The sequence below is a fragment of the Drosophila kikkawai genome, chromosome X (assembly GCF_030179895.1).
Source record: "Drosophila kikkawai strain 14028-0561.14 chromosome X, DkikHiC1v2, whole genome shotgun sequence".
NCBI lineage: Eukaryota > Metazoa > Arthropoda > Insecta > Diptera > Drosophilidae > Drosophila > Drosophila kikkawai.
This window is the reverse complement of record NC_091733.1, coordinates 24,314,311-24,336,099: the sequence shown is the minus strand read 5'-3', so window position 1 is coordinate 24,336,099 and position 21,789 is coordinate 24,314,311. Positions and strand designations below refer to the sequence as shown.

Here is a 21,789-nt window from a genome sequence, read left to right as displayed (position 1 = left end):
GTTTAAGGGTTATTTGGAAAGGGTATTCAAGGTGTTTGTGTCTCGTAACACTTGTTTTTTTATACACTTACGTTACGTACTTATTTCTGGCCAGTGAACTATGCTGAGTCTGAGTCTGAGAGAGCCAGATTCCGATTCTGGGTTGCTGGGTTGCTGTGTGGGTTTGCCATGGCGATTGTCATTAAATAGTTTGCCTTATTTTTTGTTATTACTATTTTTCCGCTATTGTTTTTATGTGTGTTTCTCTTTCTCTCTTAGTTTTTGTTTTTGTTGTATTTATTTGTTTTCCTAACAATAAAAGATGGACGAATAACAAATGAAGCGAAAAAAAACAACAAAAAGACCTACAATTAGCGGGTTTTATGATCGCTTGAACCGTAAAGGCTATGAAAACTGAAGGGTAGTACTTAGGAAAGGGTATCATTGAGTCGAATCTGTGACTAATTCAAAGAAGTCACTTTAACTAAGGTTAATTTCAAGCTTTTAATTATTACTAAATGTTCATTAAAGTCTTAAATTTGAGCTTATATTTATTATTTAACAAGAAAGGAAGGTGACTTTGGGTAACCGAAGTTTTTATACTCTAGTAAATAACAATAATTAATTAATAAATAGTATTAAGTATTAAAATTTAAAAAATAATTAAAATTTTTACATTTTTAACGATGTATAAAATATTTTTAAAAAATTGCTAAGCTAAAACTAAACTTAACTATGTATAAATTATTTTTTTTTAATTGCTAAACTATTTTTTTTTTGTAACAAAAACCCATAACCAGCCTTCTCGTCCCCTTTAAAGCCACCTCGCTTAGTAATGGCTTGGAAATTGTAAGTTTAATTTTTCCCATTCACTCTTAACGCAGCGAATGAATAGCTGGACAATAGACCAAGTAAGTGGCTCATTAGGTGTGGAGGAGGAGGAGGAGGAGTAGGAGGTCATGTGAACCATTTGCTGCGGCGATTGCATAAGCATAAACGAGCCCAGCTAGACTGAAGCCCCTCCAGTGGTGTCTCCCGGGTGGCGGACAAAAAAAAAAGAAGTTGGAAAGAACACACCTGAGCGCGAGCCATGGAATCCACCGGGTCAGAGACTCCTGCTCTCGGGCTAATGGAATTTTAACGTTACAAACCAGGGAAGCCCTCACCCACCGACCGAGAATTAATGCGAACGTGGTGGCGCATGCTGCTAATGTGTCCCTTATTAGCGGATGTACGCACTGCCATACCTCATCCTCATCTTGGTCCTCCTACCCCCAGCATCATCCTGCATCCTGTCCTCGCCTAATCCACTGGAAACATCATTTTGAGCACCTGTTTAATTGCGTTAATCACCAGGAGCAAACATTATTGCCATCGCCATCAGATGCCCTAACGATTATGAGGGGTATGGGAGAGATGGAGAAGGTGGAGAAGCTGGGCTTCCCCTTGGCTTTCCGCTCGCTTTTCCGCTTCTTGCTGGCACTTTGAACTTTCGACCTCAACGCTAGCCGGGAATAATGCTAATTTTTATGTACTTTCCCTTGGCCACAGCTGGGATAATAAGTGTCCTGGACATGCACTAGTTAGGTATGTATTTAGTTCAGTAAGCTCCCCCAAGATCAAGGGAGAAGCCTTTTAAATAGGCTTTCTGAGGTTTGAAGACAGCATTTGTTAAGTATTTATCTCTTTAAAAAAGAACCTTACCTAGGGAAAATCATTTCAGAAAATCCTAAAAATCTTTACCAACAATCGGAAAATTGTTAGAAAAAATTGAGAACTTTGCCGGATTTTAAAATATTTTTTCTAAAAATTTTGAGACTTTGCAATATAGAGGAAATCTTTTCAGAAAGCCCTAACATCTTTAGCAACAAATGGGAAAGTAATATAAAATATATATATAATTTGGCAGAATTTCAACATATTTTAAAATAAATTTTGAGGTATTGAAGTATAGGGGAAATTATTTTAGAAAACATTAAAATCATTAACAATAAACGGGAAAATTTTTAGGAAAACAAATTTAACTTTGCCGAATTTCAGAATATTTAATCATACATTTTGAGACATTGAAAGTATGTTTAAAAAATTCGGTTTTAATTTTATGAAATAAACTAAAAACAATAAAAAAAATATATATGTTTACAGTTTTCTAAGACATTTTCAACAATACTTAAGATATTTTACTTAAGAGACAATTTATTATTTATTTTTTATATTTTTATTTTTTAACGGGTATTTAAGAAGAAAGCTTTCTAGTTTCTCAATGATTTTTATATTCCTATTTTATAAATTTAGCATTTCAAATCCTGTTAATTTAAAGAAGAACTTCTCACCATTCCTTGACCAAAACAAGCATCCCATTCAGCCGGCTTATTATCTTCCTGCTTCTGTTTCCTCCTCCATAAACACTGCAATCAAATTGTTTGGCAATTGTCCGGCCACAATTTCTAAGGGGGCTTACTTTTGATGTCCTTCGTTGAGGCCATAAAAGTGGGCGTAACCCGCACAAATGTCGCCCCCTAATCAAAGCGACCCGAATCGGAATAAATATAAGAAAAACAAAAATTATTAAGCTAAAAAAGTATATTAAAAAATAAGCAGAAAAGAATATTAAGAAATATCTTGGTTTTAATAAATTAAATAAATTTTCAAAGCTTAAAAATATTTTAGAAAAAAATATGTTTAATTTTTTTGAAATTTAATTTAATTTTTTTGAAAAATACATTTTTAAATCTAAAAAATATATTATAAAAAAAATATATGTTTAATTTTTTTTTAACTGAAAAACAGTTATAAAATAAAAAAAAAAACCTTGAAAATATTTTACAAAAAAATTAGTTTTTATTTTATTTCGGCTTTTTTAGTAAGCTACATTTTATTAACTGAAAAACTCTTAATTTAAAAAAAAATTTCGAATTTATTTTACAAAAAAATTTATTTTATTTTATTTTGGGCTTTTTTTAACTGCAAAGTAACAGTCATAAATTTGTAATTCATTTTATAATTTGTATATTAATAGTGGGACATTTGCTTGTGATTTGTGTATTATAATAATATTATTATAATAATATTAGTATAATAATAATAATAAATATTATAATAATAATAATAATATTCGCAAATATACACAACAAAAAATCATGAGTGTATTTCAGGAATTTAATAATAAATTAAATTTAAATTGAATAAATGGTTTGTTTTTTATGTGGAAAATATGTGATTTTGGGTTTACAAAAAAAAAAAATATATATTAATTATAATAATATTATATTAATAATAATAATATTATATTAATAATAATAATATTATATTAATAATAATAATAACCTCGTGATAAATAATGTGTATTACTTATGTCAAGAATTGTTATGAGAGCCCATCTTGGCGTATTTGGCAAACAGGTACTTCAGCTTGATGGCCAAAACATCCTGGCTTTCGCTGGGCAAATTGCCAACAGCCGAGGCCCAGTTCTTAACTACCAGACTTGGCTTGCTGGTGGACATGTTGATTTCCGGCACAAAATGATGCGGCATCACCTCCTCGGGCAGCTCAACAGCTGCCTCGCTAACCGATTCATTCATTTGCTCCGGTGTGCGCACTGTTAGCTGAGGTTTGCTGGTTACCTGCTTATAAATCTCATCCATATTCCGATAGTATTTATGATTCATTGTACAGAGATTCTTGGGATCCAAAGCCTTGAGAAAGCGCATCTCACGGAGGGCATACTGCAGACCCAAACGGCACTCGGTGACTGGAAAAAAGGCTTTGTTTTAGATTTATTTGTATTTTTTGTTGTAATATTTACTAACCTGTAATATTCAACTCCTTGGAGACCCTCACCCAGGCCGTGCGCTTGTTGATGGTGTGCACACGCTGGAAGGTGTGTGGATACCGACGCAGCATGCGGGTCAGCTCAAAGGCCTCGATGGTGGGCACAGTGAAAGAGGGACGTGAACCACTTGGTTTTTGTGTACGCTTTAAAAGGTTACGCGAGTGAGAGGGCTGTGCCTCCTCCACTGGAGGAGAAACCTCTTCCACTGCCTCATTTGCCACAGCTACAGGTACAGGATACTGTAATTCCTTGGGTTTTTTAACCTTTTCAAAGGTACTTAGCTTGCCTGTAAGCAAACGTTTGGCCTCCTCCGAACACCAGGGCATGGGTTCTTTGCAAACGCGAGCCAATAAAGCTGAAGTCTTGCTTTTATCATTACAATCACTGCTTGTCAAGGCCTCAAAAATGCTGCAACGCTTGACCTCGTCAAGGATCTTGTTGTGTACAATATAGTAATATGGTTCCAAAGGATGATATCTCACATCGGCTAGAAATTTGAGCTGCTCGAGGACCTGCCACCAGATTTGGGGCCAGGCATTATCAATGCCGCGCTCAAGATCCTCCATATAAGTGCGAAAGGCAAATTTGAACATGGACCAAATGTCATGATGATTGACTGCGAAAATAACAAAAGGATAAGGATTTAAGGGAAACCCTTAAGGAAATCTCTCTCTCTCTCTCTCTCTCTCGCTCTCGTTGCGAGCACAACCGAAAAAGTTCATACTCTCTCGCTCTTGCTCTGAGCAAGAGAGTTTTGCTGCCTTCATTTCGGTTTTCTGTTGAGCGCTTTGCATTGAGCTCTTTTTATTTCGGTCCTTCAAAGAGCGGAATGAGAAACGCTCGCCCAAAGAGAGTCAGCAAAAGACCGATTGACCGCAAAAACTCAGCAAAAGACCGATTGACCGCAAAAACTCAGCGCAAAACGGTCTTTACATTTACTTTCGTTGTTGTTGCAAAATAATATATTACATCTGCAAAACGAACGCTTGTGAATGTATACCAATACATACGCAAAAGCCTATTTTCGACAAAACGGTCTTGGAACAACCGAAACAAAACAGAACAGAAAAAAACGGGTTCATTCAAGAACCCATGAAACGGTTGCTCTCTGAGTCTTTTCGTAAAGAGTCAGAGAGCAACCGTTTCATGGATTCATGGGTTCTTAATATATCACCGAACACAACAAAACGGTCTTGGAACAACCGAAACAAAACAGAACAGAAAAAAACGTGTTCATTCAAGCTACCCATGAAACGGTTGCTCTCTGAGTCTTTTAGTTTGCAGACAACGAGAAACGGTCGACAGTTATTTGCAAGCTCTTTGCGTAATACTTACGATCGGGAAACTTAATCTTGGCCTCGCGCCACACCTCCTGGCGGTCTTTTTCCGTAAACAAAGGCGGCGATTGTACAGGCTCTCCCGGACGCGGCTTACGCATCTCCCAGTAGAAATGCTCATGCTGACGGAAATAGCGTATGAGTTGCGGTATCACCTCCCTGTGCTTTATCCAATCGTTTTTGCGAGCAATCTCATCAAATTTGTCAAACAAACGTGTGGATTTCTCCCAAACCTTGAGGTTACCCTTAAAGGGACGCATTAACTCCGACATTGGGGCAATGCTCGGGAAAATGCTCATGTTGTTGGCCAGGAAATTCCAGCAGGCGCGCAAAGCCAACTCTGTAAAAGGGTTTTGGATTTGGGTTTGGGATTCATTAAGTTAATTAAAAAGAAGAAAAAGCTTACCTGGCAAATGAAATTTCTGGGAGATTATCTGCCAGAAGCCATCGGCCTGGGCCTTCAGTCGTGGATCCCTGTTATGCAGTTGCGGCACAGCCATTACCTCGCGTATCAATGTGGCTGCCCTCACCATATTCAGGTGATAATTGCAAGTGAGGCCACCACCCCAAATGCGCAAAGAGTTCCCGGCACTGGAACTGTGAACCAGATTCACATTGATGGCATTCATGAATATGCCAGGCGGACTTTGTCCAAAATCTGTGGGTATGGAGCGGGAGGTGGATGGTGACTCCTCCTCCGCCTCCTCCTCTGGGTTTATGGGGGGAGATGAAGTAGCTGTTGTGTCCGCAGAAGCTGCTATGGTCACTGGAGAAGCGGCAGGAGCTGCTATGGTCACTGGATGAGCGGCAGGAGCTGCTATGGTCACTGGATGAGCGGCAGGAGCTGCTATGGTCACTGGAGAAGCGGCAGGAGCTGCTATGGTCACTGAAGAAGCGGCAGGAGCTAATGTAGTCACTGGAAGAGTTGCTGCGGTTACTGTAGCAGCTGGTGAGGCCACTGGCAGAGCTGTTCTGGCCACCGAAAGAGCTGTTTTGGCCACCGAAGGAGCTGCTCTGGTGACTGGCGGAACTGGTGGAGCCATTGAGGTAGCTTCAGGTGGCTTACTTATCCCTATCCTGGTTGTTGTGCTGCCAGGTAACACCACCGTTGGCAAGGATGTTCCAGTGGCTCGAATTATTGTGGGTCCTAGCGTCTTAACTGATGCTCTTGCTCCAGAGGATGTCGAGGGAATTTCTGGATATATTCCTGGTATTGTTACCACTGCTGCCGCAGCTGCTGTAGTACCTACTCCTCCATTTGCTCCTCTACTAGTTACTGATCCAGCTCCTGCGCTTGCTCCTGCTCCGGTTCCCGCTCTTGTTCCGAGTTCCACTCCTGCTCCCGCTCCTCCTCCCTTTCCCGCTCCTGCCCCCATTCCTCCTCCTGCTTCAGCTGCTCTTCCACCTCCTATTCCTTTGCCTGCTCCTGCCTCCATTGTGCCAACAGCTGCTCCTGTTCTACCTGTTAATCCTGGCAGTGTTATTCCTACATCCTCAGCCGCCTGCTGATGGATTCTAACCATAGGGGGTGCCACCTTAGACGGTTTTCTTGTGGGTAATGTGGGTATTCTGGCTATGATCTTCATATGCTTTGGTTTGGCTCCTGGTGCAGCTGGTCGTACGAATGTTGCTGCTTGTGCAGGAGGAGCAGGAGGAGGTATGGCTCGGATAATGGCTGTGGATAGGCTTATGGGGACATTGGCCATAGATGGCGTTGCATTTTTGGGACGCACTGATATCTGAATGCCAGGACGTTGCAGCAAAGGACGCACGGCATTTGGGGACTGATTCACTGGCTTGGCTGTTATGGAGCTGGGCAGTTTCACCGGCAAACGGGGCACTGGGGGCACCGGAGGCAATGTGGACACTCTCACGTTGCCATGAATGGTGGGTATCACAAAGGAGGTGTGTGGTATGTCAGAAGGAGGAGGAGGAGGAGGAGCAGCACTGCTAGCGTTGCTGCTGTTCTTCATCGCCGGCGGATAGACAATGGCTATAGGCAAACGTGGCGGCGCTGGTGGTTCTGGTGCTGCAATCTTGGCCGGCGGCTGAGCCATTTCCTCCTCCGTAGCATCACCATTATGTGGACGTTTCTTGTTGCCACGTTTGGCAGCGCGATTAGCCACCAAACGCAAAATACCATTGAGCATATTCTCGAAATACCATTTATCCTGAAGCTGATAACCCTCCTGACGCATCACCGTTAGCTCCGTGTGAAAGGAGCGCAACACCAGCCAGGTGACCTCACAACGCTCATGACCCAAGGTCACCGCTTTGCCAACCTTCAACCACAAATCATCATAAATTGCGGGCTTGGTTTTCATCTTTTGGGAATCATCCATCAATTGAACCAACTCGGGCATTGAGCGCATGGCATTAATCAAGGCCAAAACGCTACGAAAATTCTCAATTGGCTCATGCCAACCAGTTTGCAGGTACTTGGAACTCTGGCATACAGTGCCATGCATTCGCAGCACCGATGTCCGCATGAAATTCATCAATTGACAGATTTCTGACTCCTTTTTTCCTGCATTAATTGTAATCTCCCATTCATAGCGGGTCATTAGTTTCAACCAAATTTTGATTAGCTTGGTGGCCTTGTCATGCAGCTCATTGGATATGGAACTCCAAATCAAGCCACGATGACGATAGTTGGTATAATGTATATGCAAGGGATCATAGAGCTGGCTATAGGCACTTACCGCCTCGATTAGGCGTCGCTCGCCACTGGAACAGCGAAAACTGGAGGCATCTTCCACCAGATCCACATCTATGATATCCACCGGTGGTGGCTCTACAATCTCAACTTCGGGTGCACCATTATCACCATCCCCCTCACCATCATTGTCACTGTCCTCCACGGTCAGCAAAGGAAAGCGTGCCACATGGGGATAGAGGAAATGAAGCTCCTCCTCGTATCTCAAGCAGGGACGCCGTCTGGTGGGACCTTTACGTTGCACTGAACTGCGATGAAAGGCACGCAAGCGACGCACATGTCGCTGATAGCGATAGCGCAACTCTGACCAGGTCACCAGGCATTGGGTTAACTCGATATTCAGCTTAGTGGTGATGCTTTTCCACAGCTGCTCCTTGTGGGTGTCATCATGGAAACGCTTGTGCCGGCTATCATACAAAGCGGGTTGCTGGCGCACCAAGTTAATGAGATTCAGCTCTTGCTCGCAGGCCTCCAGGACAGTGGTGGGTCCCTTGTATGTGGCATCATCCAGGGAGGCTGGGGATTCCTCCACTGCAAATGGAGGAGGAGGGAGCATTAGGAGATGTGCAAGTGGAGTTTTACTTGGCAGACTCACCATTTACGACCGGCGCCACGCCTGGAACACACTTCTTGTCCATGACGTCCGCCGCCGCAGCCGCCGCCAATTGCTTGGGTCTCCTGTTCCCAGTTCGTCCGGTGGCTGCCGCAGAAATTCAAATACAAATAAAGCGCCGGCTACCGACGCACCCGGGAAATATGGCCAGAATGTTGGGAAGGCCTTTTTGTTGGTTACGATTTAAGCAGTTGCGGGTTTTCGCGACGCCAGAAATTTTGTTTGGCAAATTATTTGACACTAGTGCCTGTCCACAGTGATATCGATTAGTATCGATTGTTTATACTATCGGCAGCCATGGCACAGTGTGACGGTGTGGTGCTGCCACTTGGCGGTCGATAGTCACATATGTGGCAACACTGGTAGAGCATTTGAACGTTATTTTGGTTCTTTTTGTTGTTTTTCTGCTTTTGTAGCTATGTATATATATATTTAATAAGTATGTGTAGGGTATAATAGGTTTGGGTGGGATATTTGAGCTAGGGCCGGTATTTATATTCTCTGTGGGTGAGGAGAGTGGGAGGGAGTTAGAGAGAGATAGCAAAATAGACAAAGGGAGTGAGAGGGAGAGAGCGATATATGGATACAGAGAGAGCTAGGTAGATACGAAAATAGAGAGAGTGTGAGAGAGAGCTAAAGAGAGAGACAGAGAGAGAGAGAGCTAGAGAGAGACAGAGAGAGAGATAGCTAGAGAGAGAGCTAGAGAGAGAGAGACAGAGCGAGGTAGGTGAAATCAGAGACATGGAGAGGGAGATATAGATACGAAGAGAGTGAGAAAGATACTGAAAGAAAAAGATGGATATTAAGAAAGCGAAATATGTAAATGGGTATGGACAGAGGGAGAGATAGAGATATATAGAGACAGATGGAGAAAAAAAGAGAGAGAGAGAGATATATATATAGATACAGAGACAGAGTGAGATAACTACAGGAAAAGAGATAGATTCAGAGAGAGACAGAAAGAGAGAGAGAGATAGGTGGCTTCAGAGACAGGGAGAGATAGATACAGAGAGAGAGCAAGAAATATATAGAAAGAGAAAGATGAATATTGAGAAAGCGAAATTGTAGATGGGTATGGAGAGAGGGAGAGATAGAGATATATATAGAAACAGAGGAAGAGAAAGAGAAAGAGATAGATATATAGATACAGAGACAGAGTGAGATAACTACAGGAAACGAGATAGATTCAGAGGGAGAGAGAAAGAGAGTGCGATATATATTAAAATACAAAGCGGAATATTGGGAAAAATATTAAAGTTATTGATAGATCGAAAGATAATTTAATATATATCTTTAGACAGATAACTTAGATCCTTAGATAAGTAGATTGAAATATAGATCGATAGAGGGATAGTTTTATAAATATATGGATATACAGACAGATAGATCCTTAAATAAGTAGATCATTAGATAGATGGATTGATGGGTCGATAGATGGATAAATGGATAGATCCTTAGATGGATATCCATATATAAATATATGTATAAATATATAAATAAATAGATAAATCCTTAGATAGATAAGTAGGCATATGGATAATTATTTATTGATTAATAGATTAATTGATAGACAGATAGATAGATAAATAGAAATTGAAATAGATAAAGTAGACAGACGAAAGCTGTATAGATACAAAATAGATCCATAGATGGTTCCTAACAGAACCATTCCAACGACACGATCATTACCAGCTTGCTATTGAAAATGGGGTCCCAACAATCATGTCATTACTGTACTTTGATTAAAGAGCGATCGTTTAAAAAGTCGGTTAGCCAATTTTTATTTGAGCATAAAACGAGTTTTTGGCAATGTTAACTGCAGTTCTCTCTTAAGCAAACCTGTTCTTAAACACATAATTGAATTGTTCTACTTCAACTAATTTAAAATAATATATATTCATATATATATATTCCATTGTTTATCTTATTTTAAACTAAACAAAATAAAGATCATGCTAATAAAGTGCCAAAAGCAAGGCAGTTAATTGAATGAGCAATGCAAGTAGAACGCATTGGAATGACGTCGACATTATCAGGGGGCGCATTATTTTGCGGTCATTATTTTTAGACGCGCGAATAGTTAAACCAGCTTAGAATTTATTAGATATTTGTGCAGCTGATTGCTATCGTCAGAGGGACTCCGTGGCGCAACGGTAGCGCGTCTGACTCCAGATCAGAAGGTTGCGTGTTCAAATCACGTCGGGGTCAAAAAGGTTAAAGGTTATATTTTTGTTTATTTTACTTTTTTTTTGTTTTTAAATGCAGAAATTTTAATTTATAAATTTGAATTCTTTATAAATTTAATGTTAAATTTTAAATTAAGAAAGGTAGGGAGAAAGAGAGAGATAGAGAACGGTTGAGAGAGATAGAGAAAGAGATAGATAGGATAGATTGAGAGAGAGAGAGGGGGTTAAAGAGAAAGATGCAGAGAGAAAGATCGAAATAGAAAATTAGATATTAAGATATTACGAGAGGGAGAAATATATATTAAAAAATAGAGAGAGAAAGCACATAAAAATGGAAAATAAAATACCTAAATTTATCAGTTTTTCAAAAACAAGAAAACGAATTTGAAAATTAAAAGAACTAAACTGTTATACACAGGGTTTGAGTACAAAATAACCACTTTTATAACAGTGCCAGTGCTGCCAGATCGCCACGCCCAAGATCCGTTAGATTTCATTTTCACCCACAAACAGCTGTCGTCCGTAATTACTGAATTTGCGTCGCAATAAACAATAATAATTATGTTTCGTCTGCATTGTAACAAGTGTTACCATCTTCGGTCCCAAGAGCCGACCTTGGCCCTCAACCTGACCCGATGCCATCACATAATTTGTGCCAACTGCCTGGAGCGGAGCTCCTTGGAGGACCCGAAGAAGTGTCCGCTATGCAGCCAGCCACTGCAGACGATCCCCATTGACCGGAACATGCCCAGCGGCATGGCCCAGTACTTTGAGGATCCCACTAGATTCCTGAAGCTGTACCAGAAGATCAGCAAGTTCCAGGGCGATCAACGGACATCGGACAATGTGGGATTTTGGCAGCAGATGGAGCGGCAGCGCGACTTGGAGCTGCAGTTGCAGGGCTACAACAAGATCGAGATGCAGTTGAATCAGCAAATCGAGCGGGAGAAGAAGCGCATCGAGGAGATGCGCAAGTACATCGAGTACTATGAGAAGGCGGCACCGAGTGGCAGCAGCAGCAGCCATAGAGGACGCCGGGGATCTAGGAGTAGCCAGGAACGTGGTTCAAGACCACATACACCTTCGGTCACCACAACGACAACGGACACCTCGATGGAGAAGGAGAACAACTTTTTCATGGACACCACGGCGGATGATTTTGGGCCAAAAAAACGCCGCAATGACAAGAATTTTCATATTTAATAAGTAAACCATTGATTAATTTGTTAGATTTAAGCATAAAATAAGAAAAATTAAGGAAAAAACGTGATTAAAATTAAGAAATTGTACCTTTTTCATGGACATGATTTTGGCACAAAAAAACGCCACAATGACAAGAATTTTCATATTTAATAAGTATTTCATTGATAATTTGTTAGATTTAAGCCTAAAATAAGAACAATTGTTCTAAATTTGTTAATAAATTAAGGAAAAACCTGATTAAAATCAAGAAATTGTAACGTTTAGCAGCCCGATCTGGCAACGCCACTCACGAACAGCTGTTCCACGTTTTTTCTTCACTTTCATAACATCAATTTTATTTGCAATTTACGCGGTTTTAATTGAATTAAAACTGCCCACACTTGAAGCCCAGCCATGTGGACAAGGACGCACTGCCTCTGGCGCAGGGTACCGCATCTTCTAAGGCGCCAGCTGTGTACATCAAACATTTTGCCCGCACGAATATTTGCAGATCGCGAGAATCAGTTTGCTCATGGAATCCTAATGGAGTCCCTGAAGCCCTACCAGGTGCTCCGGCCTAAAGACAATGTAGCACCTAAAGAGCTGCTCTGTGGGGAGCGCTTCCTGCAACCCCAAAGCCAAGCCAAAGCCGAGGATTTGTATGCCGACTTCCTGGGTCTAGTGCAGCACTCCACCCGTCTGGGCCTTCAGGTTAGTGATGCCCGCTACGATGCCTTTGCCCGCTGCTACTGCGAGCAACTGCATCGCCTGACCGATGAGCAACTGCTGGGCTCTCTAAGTGCTCTCGGTGAGCTGCCCACGCCGGAATCCCCCAAAACCCGCAATTACATGGAACTGTGGAACACGCTGGACATCGAATGCTGTCGCCGCATTGAAGGCTGGTCCAGTGCCCAATTGCTGCTAGTGAGCGATGCCTGGTATCGGCTGGGTCTAGCCCGGATCGGGGAATATGTGTGGCTGGCCTTGAAGAAGCTGGGCCGAAAAGTACGTAAATTGCCGCCAGAGCAGCTCGTTCAGGCCATGTTCCTGTGCAATCTACTGCGGCGTCCCGTCTTCGAGATGTTTGACTTTGAGCTGAATCTATCGCGGTGCGTGAATCAAATGTCACTGGGTGAATTGGGCGTAATGGCCATGGGTTTCTTCAAGACGCAAACACCGATTAGGAATCCCGAGCTGCTAGAGCAAATATATCAGCGGCTGGGCAGTGAGCTGGATACCGTGGAGGATATACCATTGGTGGCCCTGCTAAAGGTGCTGAGGTACAGCAGCAAGCTGCCACAGGTGGAGCCGCTTAAGAAACTGCTATGCTCGCTGGAGGATCAGGTGGAGCGAGTGTCACTGCTGGCCTGCCTGCACATGGCCTTGTTGGGTTGTGACCTGCAGACCTGCAACGATGTCCTGGTGGAGCGGATACTGTTGCGTTTTGAGCGGGAATTGGAGGGCGCACGCCTAAAGGATGTGGAACGGATTTGCCTGGTGATGGCCTTGTTCAATATCAACAGTCCCTCGGGGGTGGAGGCACGGTTAGCCAAGCGTTTGCCGGATTTGTTACGCCAGCGGTTGGACGAGATCTTAAGGCATCCGCGTTGCTTTACCAATTGCCTGCAGTTTCTCACGATGCGTGGCATTCAGGATGTGGAGCTATTGGGTGTGGTTTTGGCACCGCGCTTCCTGCAGCATGCCTATCGAACGGGACTCCCAGGGCGGGAGTATTTCCATTTGGATGCATTTGCCCGTCTTTTGGGTAACGAGGAGTACCAGGGACCGCTGCTCAGCGAACGGCAGTTGCAGCAAATGGGTCGCCTCTACACACAGTATATCCCAGTGAGGGATGGACGCTTCCGGCTCAATAGCACTGATCGCATTCTGCTGGAGATTCGTGAAGCCGCCACGCTGCTTCATCGCCACCTTAGCTTCAAGCATGTCCTGCCGCACTATGAGCGTTGCGATTTGGTTCTTTGCTATGACCATCGCCAGCGAAGGGCCTTGCCGCTCTCAGCGGAGGTGGGTGAGGATTACAATGGCGTGATACTCACCCGGCGGCATTTGCTAGGTGAAACCAAGGCCGGGGATGATCAAGTGGCCACCATTGTGATTGTTATTGCAGGATGGAATAACATGATACGGGACAAGAATCGTTTTACGGGACAGATGGACATGAAGCTGAGGCAGCTTCGGCAACTGGGACATCAGCCAGTGGTGGTGAGTAATGAAGGATTTCTTTACATTTCTTTAGAATCATTCAACTCTCTTTTGGTCTTTTTGAAAGAGAACGAAGTGAAGAAGAGAGCGAGAGAGAGTTTCTGAAAGAGAACAAAAAGAGAGCGAGAGAGATCTTTTCTACACAGCACAATTTTGTTTATAAAACATCACTTAAACTTTTTTGGCATTTTATTAATTAATTAACTCCTTCTCTAGACCTTTAATCATTCAACTCTCTCGTTCTCTCTGAACAAGAATCTTAAAAGAGAGCGAGAGAGAGTTTACGTTGTATTTGCTCTCATTTGTTTTTGAAAATAGAGTATTTTGGGAGAGAAGTTGAACGAAATCTCGCTTCTTTGCTTTCTATAAAACATAATTGTTATTTTTTTTTTTATAAAACATTATTTAAAATTTTTTTTAAATTATATAAATTAATTTTGGCATTTTATTAATTAATTAACTCCTTCTCTAGACTTTTAATTAGACAACTCTCTCGTTCTCTCTGAACAAGAACCTTAAAAAAGAGCGAGATAGAGAGTTTTGGTAACGTTATTTCCTTGTGATTGCTCTCATTTATATTTGAAGAGAGAAAACGGAAATCTTTTTGAGAGAGAAGCTGAAAGGAGAGAGAGAGAGTTCTCTTTTTTGTCTTTAAAAAAACATCACTTTAAGTTTTTTGGCATTTTATTAATTGTTTTCTGCTTAACAAATAATTATTTTAACTTGTAGTTCTTGACAACTTTTTTATTTATTTATTTATTAATATACATTTATTTTTTAATATTTTTTAATTTATATATTTATTTTTTAATATATATTATAAAAGCTCGATTTGGTCTTTAATATCCTTAAAAATGTTGTGGAAAAATGGCAGACAAATAGGGAGTATTAATAACTATCTGTGAATTAAGAAAAACCCTTGAAAATCTAAAAAAAAAAAAAATATAATTTTGAATTTAAACAGTTAATAAATAAAAAAAAACCTAAGCAATACATAAGTATCTACATAATAAATGAATATTCTAGCCATCATCTCTTTTTCTATTACATGCATTTGGTTCCTGTTCTTAGACATTTTTTAAAAATTATTTTCGTACTTTTCCCATATCAAATTCCACGTCTCTTTTAACCACCAGATCTATTGGCATGAATGGCGGGAACTGGAAAACGCCACAGATCGCCAGGACTTCCTTCGACGTCGCCTCAGCCAAGTGGCCAAAATATAGCAGGAAAATGAGAAGCACCAAAGATACCACAAAAAGCAAATTAAATGAACCACAATAACTTGGATAATAGTCAGTCATTAGCATTATTAGCATTAATATCTGAACAATATACAGGCACAACACTACGGTCTAGGAATTATCTAGAAAAAAAAAGAGAAGAAGAAGGAAATATTTCATGATGACCGCCCGCGGCCACGCCCCAAACAACTGCTACTACTAAGGAGTTAAGGAGTAGCTTAGCTCTCTTGATTCCGATCAGAGCGTGGCGCTCATCGCTCGCTTGGTGTACTCGTAGGTGACGAACAGAGTGGCTGTTGCCGGAATGGTACGCAGGACGGATGGCAGCAGGCCGCGATACAAGGCCAAAACGCCTTCGCGCCGAACTATGTCAGCTCCCACGGTGAACATGCTGTCGTTCAGGTTCTTCACCTGAATCCGGCTCTTGATTACATCGGCTGGAAATGTTGAGGTCCAAAGGCAAACACCACCAATGGCGCCGGCGATCATCGTTCGAACTGGTCCTATTTCATCTTTTGTTTGATCCTCTCTGGGGAAATAATGAGGAATAACGAGGATTAAAGGTATAATAAGAAAACTCAGGAAGCTTAATTAAATTTTTTTAATTTTAATAATTTAATTATTTAAAATAAATTTAATTAAATAAAATAATTTAATTATTCTTAATTAAATTTAATAAAATAAAATATTTTAATTATTTTAAATTAAATTTAAATAAATTGAATTATTAATTAATTTAATTAAATATTGAATTTAATTTAAATTGAATTAAAGTAATAATTATTTACTTTAATTTAATTTAAATTAATGCTTATGAATAATTATTTAAATTAAATTAAATCAATTAATTTAAATCAATTAAATAATTTAATTATTTACTTTAATAAAATTTAAATTTAATACAATATTACATTTAATAAATTAATAATATGAATGAAATAGTTTAATTATTTAATTTAATTTTAATTAAATTTAATATTTAATTTAATTAAATAATAATTTAAATAAATAATTTAAATTATTTATTTATAATTTAAATTATTTAATTTAATTAAAAATTTGAATTGAAAAAAATCGTATGGCGTTATGCTCTGTAAAATAAAGTTGAAAAAAAAAACGATTTTTAATGCAACAAAATAACAAAATCGATTAAATCGAAACAGAAAGAATCGATATTATCGATTTTTCCCAGCTCTACTATAAAAACTGTAAAAAACTAAATGGGAAAACTAAAGAAAATAGCTTTAATAAGACTGTTTTTTGTAAGAACTTTAGAATATATATTTTTTATATTATGAAAAATGTAAAAACTATATAAAGTTACTTAAGATAAATACTAAATTTTTGAAAGAACTAAATTGCAATTAATTTTGTAAGTAATTGTGTAATTTTTAAGACCTTTAAATTAAGGGTTTTTCCCACTCACCTTCGCAGCAACTCACGTGTGCCCTCGTAGCTGCCGAAAAAGAAAAAGTAGCCCGGCATCTCGCGTATGAATGTAGAGCTCAGGCCCCGATAGAAGCCTCGGATGCCTGCAGAGAAAAAGGAGATTGCAAGTCAGAGTCGAAGTCGGAGTCACTTAAAGATAACAAATAAATATAGGCGGAACCGGAATGCAAATGCAGATTGGCACGTGAGAGGACGAGAGGTCGTGACCGTTGGTAAGGCCCATGATAAGACCATAACGGAAACGTGCTCATCGCCTGCCTAGAGGAGATGCACCATTGATCTAACCGACTGGCCCCGGGGGCTGTCAATCGCGGATCAACGAGGCATTCTCTCTCTCTCCCTGTAACTTTCCACTTGGACTGATAGTGGATGCCTCTGCGCTGGCTCAGTTTCCGATTAACAATTCTCCCCTACTACGCCACGATCTGTGGCCACAGATCTCCCATTCCGGGCTACGTCACAGTGCGTGGCATGTTCCCAAATGGCGAGGCTAAGAATAACCTTATCAGCGGGCATAGTAATCCCTAATTCCTATGTTCGCAATCTGCGTAGTAAATACTTGTTATTATTTATGTTTTTTTTTCTGAGAATATACGAAACCTTCTCGCGATTCGATTAGATTCGATTGGGGGTTGAGTTATTACAAAAAAAAAACTCATCACTTGGTGGAGAGGCATATATTTTATGGCCTCGTGTCGTCTGATCTTTTATGGCTTATGCTTCCTGTGTGGCTTCAGACAACCATTAAAGTTTCAAGTTTAATATATATTTTAATATATAATATATTTATTTTTAAGACTTGCTTATTTAATTTATTATATTTCAACTGTTAAAAGAGTTATTTAAAACAATTTTAAAATTACTAAACAAAACCACTTATTTATTAAATTAAAATATATTTTTAAAATAATATATCCATTCAATAATATTCCTTTAAAAATGCAAAAATAAAGGCTTATTTTAAACAATTTGAAATTAATAAACAAAATTCTTTTAAAAATGGCTATATTGTTGTAACTTTAACAGAAATATTGTAGAATGGTTATAATATTTAAAAATAAAAATAAAACAATCTGAAAATTGTTTATGTTGCCTTTGCGATAAGCTTTACTTTTGTATACACCCACTTTGAAGCTCTGATAACATTATTATTACATTTTGGCCCAAAAAAATCAGGAATTTGATGAATCATTTTATGTGTCATCCGATTTATGGATCGAAATTCAATATGTGCAGCACCACTACTAACATATCTCTGAGTTTTAAATTAAATAGGTATCAAGAATTCATTGGAAAATTCGAAATTAAAGCTTTGGTCTAAATAGATTTCAGAGTTTCAGTTAGCAAAAAAATTTTAATTTTATATATATTTTATTTTTGGAGTCATAAATAATATAATTATTAAGTGGAAGTTTTAATTTTTTGAATCAAAATTTTCTTATAATTTTAATTATTAAATTTAAATAAATATTAAATGCCTAAATAATATTTATAATATTAATTGGGACTTTAGTAAATATTAACGGAATTTTATCACAATATTTTTATTTTTTTTTTATATATTTTCTTCCTATAAATTCTACATATTTTTAATGTTTTAAATATTAATAAATTAAAACCAACAATATTAAGTGGGAGTTGAGTAGAAATTATTTAATTTTTATCAGAATAAATAATTTTTTATAATTTTTTCTTTGGAAATCTAATTTCAAGAAACGTTTAATTATGAATTTTGATAAATATTTAATTCTTAAATAATAATAAAAAGTTATAAATAAATAAACCAGTATTATAAAGTGGGTGTAGAAATTATTATTATTATTAAAACATAATTTCAGCTTCTGAAAAATAATTCTATATGTTTTTCTTATTTGGAAATCGAAAATCGATATATTTTTTATTCTTACAAAAAATTAAATTAAATTAAACTAAAATCAAAATTAAATTGAAAGTTGAATAAAAATAAGTAGAATTTTTCTTTAGCCCAAAGCTACCCCTATTTTTCCCTATTTTAATATATTTCTAATTTATATATTAAATATATATATATATATATATTTTATTTTATTACTTTATTTATTATTTTATTTATAAATTATAATATATTTATAATTTATATATTAAATATATATACATTTTTATTATTTTTTTTTTTGTTATATACTTTATTTATTGTATATTATTTTAAAATTTTTAATTCCAACGCTTTTTTGCAGCCCAATTAATTTATATTTGAAAAGATCGCAAGGCAGCGATAACCAAAAGATCCGGCAACTACCACGCAATCCGTAACCATGTGGGCATCCGTCGGGTTTTTTATTATTTATATATTTTTTTATGGTATGAGTGCGATCCGTATCCGTGTTTATATCGCACACTGCGATGCGATAATTGTGAATTATGAAAAGAAAACGATCGCCGAAAGCCACGCGGAGATAATCTAATCAGGGCACTCGAGTGTTCCCAGAGCAACAAATATGTTTTCAAAAAAAAAAAAAAAAAAAAAAACAGAAAAAACCAAGGCCCCCACACCCCCCCCCCCCCCCCCCCCCCACCGACAAGAAGTGAGGGGAAAATATATATAGAATCAATTTTTGTTTTCTAATTCCCACAAATTATTAATTAAAAGTTCTACATTTTCACTCTTAATGAAAATTTATAACTACAACTACTCACCCTCGGTCCTCCAAATGTATCGCGTCAACGTCCATGGCGTTCTCATGTCCTCCGGGTGGGCTGCCTCCACAAAATGCTTCATCTCGCGCAGCGCCTGAAGCTTGCACTTGATCAGCTCCGTGGGACAGAGGGTGAGCGTGGAAAAGCAGGCGGCTAGGGAGCCAGCACAGGCATTCTGTACGGTGGTCAACTCACTGGGCGTCTCCTTGCCCACCAGAAATGTTACGAATTTTTGACAACCACCGTAGGCGGCAAATAGTACCGAATTTTCAGCAACATTGGCAAACACCGCCGGTATAGAGCCGGCATAGAGGCCACGGGCGAAACCATCCTTTTGATAGGTTCTCACAAAGCAATCCCACATGCCGCGATATGCCTCCGGGAAGGTCTGCAGCTTGACCTTGACCGTGTCGAGGGGCTGGGAGACATATACCTGCGCCGCACCGCCCAGGGAGCCGGCGAGGAAGTCGATTAGCCCTTCGACAAAGTTGATATTGTTGCCGGTACCGCCGCCGTGCATATCGAGGCGTCGAACGAAACGCAAGAAACCGCCGACCACGAACAGCAGACCGTCGCGTACGGCCCTAAGCGTTGATTGAACACTGAGCGATCGGAGTTTCTTCCACTTGCTTTGGGTGGCGTCGCCGTTGCCGCCTTCTATGCCCTCAATGGCTGCCTGCGGGCGGTAGGTGATAGGTGGTTGGTGGGTGGATTGTAGATTGTGGATGGTGTGGATTGCATGTGACAGGGTTGTCAAGCGATCGACGGGGGGGCGTTCCCAGTTTCACTTTCGGAGAGTGGAATTGAGATCGCCTTGGGTGGGTTTAATGTATTATAAATTATTATATTATTATAATGTATTAATTAAATAATTAATCAAAAAATTTATAATCATTAAATAATACAAATAATTATATAGAGCACAATTTATAAATTGAAAAATAAATATTATATTATAAATGATTAATATATAATAATAATTTTTGTAAGCATTGTAATTTGTTTTTCTTTTTGTCTAATTTAAAATTTGTTGTTTTCATAAATATATTAATTTAAATACTTTTATTTATAGATAAAAAATGATTGTAAAATCTAAATTTAAAAAATATTATATTTATAAATATAAATATTTAAAAAAGAAGCCTAAAATAAATATGTATTTATTGTATGTTTTTTTCAAAGAAAAAAGCAAATACTTTTGAACTCAAAAATATTTAAAAATATATATTAAAAATAAATAAAAATAAAAAATATATTTGTATTTATTACATTTTAATAGAAAGTTAAAGAATAATTAAATATTTATGTTTTTAAAACCTCTCTAATATTTTATAACAATTTAGAAATATTTATTATATATTATTTAAATTTTTTAAATATTTTTATCTTACTTATGTTTGTTTTTTTTATAAATAAAAATAATTTTTTAATTTTTGTTTTATTTTTTTTTTTGAAGAGAAAATTACTTATATTTTATTCTAGTTCTCAAAAACATATATTTATATATGTAATAAAACATTTTAAATAGTAATAAATATTTCAAAAATCTTAAAAACTTTTTTTTTATACATTTGAGGTACCTAATATATATAAAATTTCTAAATAATTTTTTTCATATTAAAAAGATGATTAAAAATATAATTTTTAATTTTTAGTTATTTATAAAGACACTCTAGATCCCTAGGTAATCAATGGTTTCAGTTAAAACTTGGTACATAATACAATAATTTAGTATATTTAACAGGAAATCTAATAATAAGGCTATTTTTTGTTATTTATGTAATTTTTATAGAATTTTTAAAGCCACACCCTTACCTAATCCCTGGGTTTATCAGACAACTGTACCTGCAGGGCTCGTTCGTAGGACTCGATGATCTCGTCGGGCGTCAATAGCAGAACACTGCTGCCCACTTCAGTGCTCCCGATCCTTGGCGGCGGCGGCGGCATGATTACAGTGGACTTTTCATCGACGACTTCATCACCAGCAGAAGCCGCCTCGTTGACCGGTGATTCTTCCGCCGGAGGCGTCAACTTCTCCCGATGCCGCTGCCTAATGGCTTGGATTGGTGGAGCACTGTCGTCGTTCTCTTCTGACAAGGGCGTCATGATCCGGTGATGCTGATGTTGCTGCTGCTGTTGCTGCTGCGACGCTTGCTGCTCTTGGACATGGAAATGGTGGGGCACAGTAACCTCCCTGGCACACCACACTGGCTCTTGGGTGTATGCCTACCTAGGTGCCACTAGGAGCTACTACTCTGTCCCTGTCCAGTCCCCTGAACGAGAGCAGATTCTCAGAGTCGGCAGTGAGACTACAATTTAGAGTGTGTGTGTGTGTGCGAGTGTGTGAGTGAA

The 21,789-nt window shown here is 38.5% G+C and overlaps 4 protein-coding genes and 1 non-coding gene across 6 annotated transcripts; 3 read left to right on the top strand and 2 right to left on the bottom strand.

Moving 5' to 3' along the window:
- Positions 1-2,216: 2,216 nt before the first annotated feature.
- Hmr (Hybrid male rescue) lies at positions 2,217-8,745 on the bottom strand. 2 transcript variants are annotated; one of them, XM_070288318.1, is made up of 6 exons: positions 8,460-8,745; positions 5,555-8,395; positions 5,147-5,488; positions 3,789-4,427; positions 3,331-3,730; positions 2,217-2,498 (listed from the first exon to the last, which is right to left on the bottom strand). In XM_070288318.1, exons 1-5 carry the CDS (start codon positions 8,500-8,502, stop codon positions 3,336-3,338), a joined length of 4,260 nt encoding a protein of 1,419 aa, XP_070144419.1. In that variant the 5' UTR covers positions 8,503-8,745; the 3' UTR covers positions 2,217-2,498; positions 3,331-3,335. The 2 variants fall into 2 exon arrangements, with proteins under 2 accessions (XP_070144419.1, XP_017035363.1); XM_017179874.3 differs by having other exon boundaries at positions 3,307-3,730; positions 8,460-8,744.
- Positions 8,746-10,613: 1,868 nt separating this feature from the next.
- TRNAW-CCA (transfer RNA tryptophan (anticodon CCA)) lies at positions 10,614-10,685 on the top strand. The gene has a single exon. It is a non-coding gene; the product is annotated as a tRNA-Trp (tRNA).
- A 488-nt stretch (positions 10,686-11,173) lies between these two features.
- On the top strand, positions 11,174-12,155 carry LOC108083870 (RING finger protein nenya-like). The gene has a single exon (XM_017179859.3). The coding sequence runs from the start codon at positions 11,225-11,227 to the stop codon at positions 11,864-11,866; it is 642 nt and encodes a 213-aa protein (XP_017035348.1). The 5' UTR covers positions 11,174-11,224; the 3' UTR covers positions 11,867-12,155.
- Positions 12,156-12,168: 13 nt separating this feature from the next.
- Positions 12,169-15,514, top strand: LOC108083868 (uncharacterized). The gene is made up of 2 exons (XM_017179857.3): positions 12,169-14,068; positions 15,205-15,514. Exons 1-2 carry the CDS (start codon positions 12,260-12,262, stop codon positions 15,292-15,294), a joined length of 1,899 nt encoding a protein of 632 aa, XP_017035346.1. The 5' UTR covers positions 12,169-12,259; the 3' UTR covers positions 15,295-15,514.
- LOC108083869 (mitochondrial ornithine transporter 1) lies at positions 15,354-21,782 on the bottom strand. The gene is made up of 4 exons (XM_017179858.3): positions 21,283-21,782; positions 19,438-20,113; positions 16,739-16,844; positions 15,354-15,841 (listed from the first exon to the last, which is right to left on the bottom strand). The coding sequence occupies exons 1-4, from the start codon at positions 21,541-21,543 to the stop codon at positions 15,550-15,552; spliced, it is 1,335 nt and encodes a 444-aa protein (XP_017035347.1). The 5' UTR covers positions 21,544-21,782; the 3' UTR covers positions 15,354-15,549.
- Between the last annotated feature and the right edge of the window lie 7 nt (positions 21,783-21,789).

Coding starts and splice junctions, on each gene's coding strand:
- Hmr (XM_070288318.1), bottom strand. CDS start 8,502: ATGGACAAGAAGTGTGTTCCAGGCGTGGCGCCGGTCGTAAATG. Junction 8,396..8,459: donor CGTGGCGCCGGTCGTAAATG/GTGAGTCTGCCA, acceptor CTCCATTTGCAG/TGGAGGAATCCCCAGCCTCC. Junction 5,489..5,554: donor CCAGAAATTTCATTTGCCAG/GTAAGCTTTTTC, acceptor ACCCTTTTACAG/AGTTGGCTTTGCGCGCCTGC.
- LOC108083870 (XM_017179859.3), top strand. CDS start 11,225: ATGTTTCGTCTGCATTGTAACAAGTGTTACCATCTTCGGTCCCAAGAG.
- LOC108083868 (XM_017179857.3), top strand. CDS start 12,260: ATGTGGACAAGGACGCACTGCCTCTGGCGCAGGGTACCGCATCTTCTA. Junction 14,069..15,204: donor TGGGACATCAGCCAGTGGTG/GTGAGTAATGAA, acceptor TTTAACCACCAG/ATCTATTGGCATGAATGGCG.
- LOC108083869 (XM_017179858.3), bottom strand. CDS start 21,543: ATGACGCCCTTGTCAGAAGAGAACGACGACAGTGCTCCACCAATCCAA. Junction 20,114..21,282: donor CCTACGAACGAGCCCTGCAG/GTACAGTTGTCT, acceptor TACCGCCCGCAG/GCAGCCATTGAGGGCATAGA. Junction 15,842..16,738: donor ACACGTGAGTTGCTGCGAAG/GTGAGTGGGAAA, acceptor TTATTTCCCCAG/AGAGGATCAAACAAAAGATG.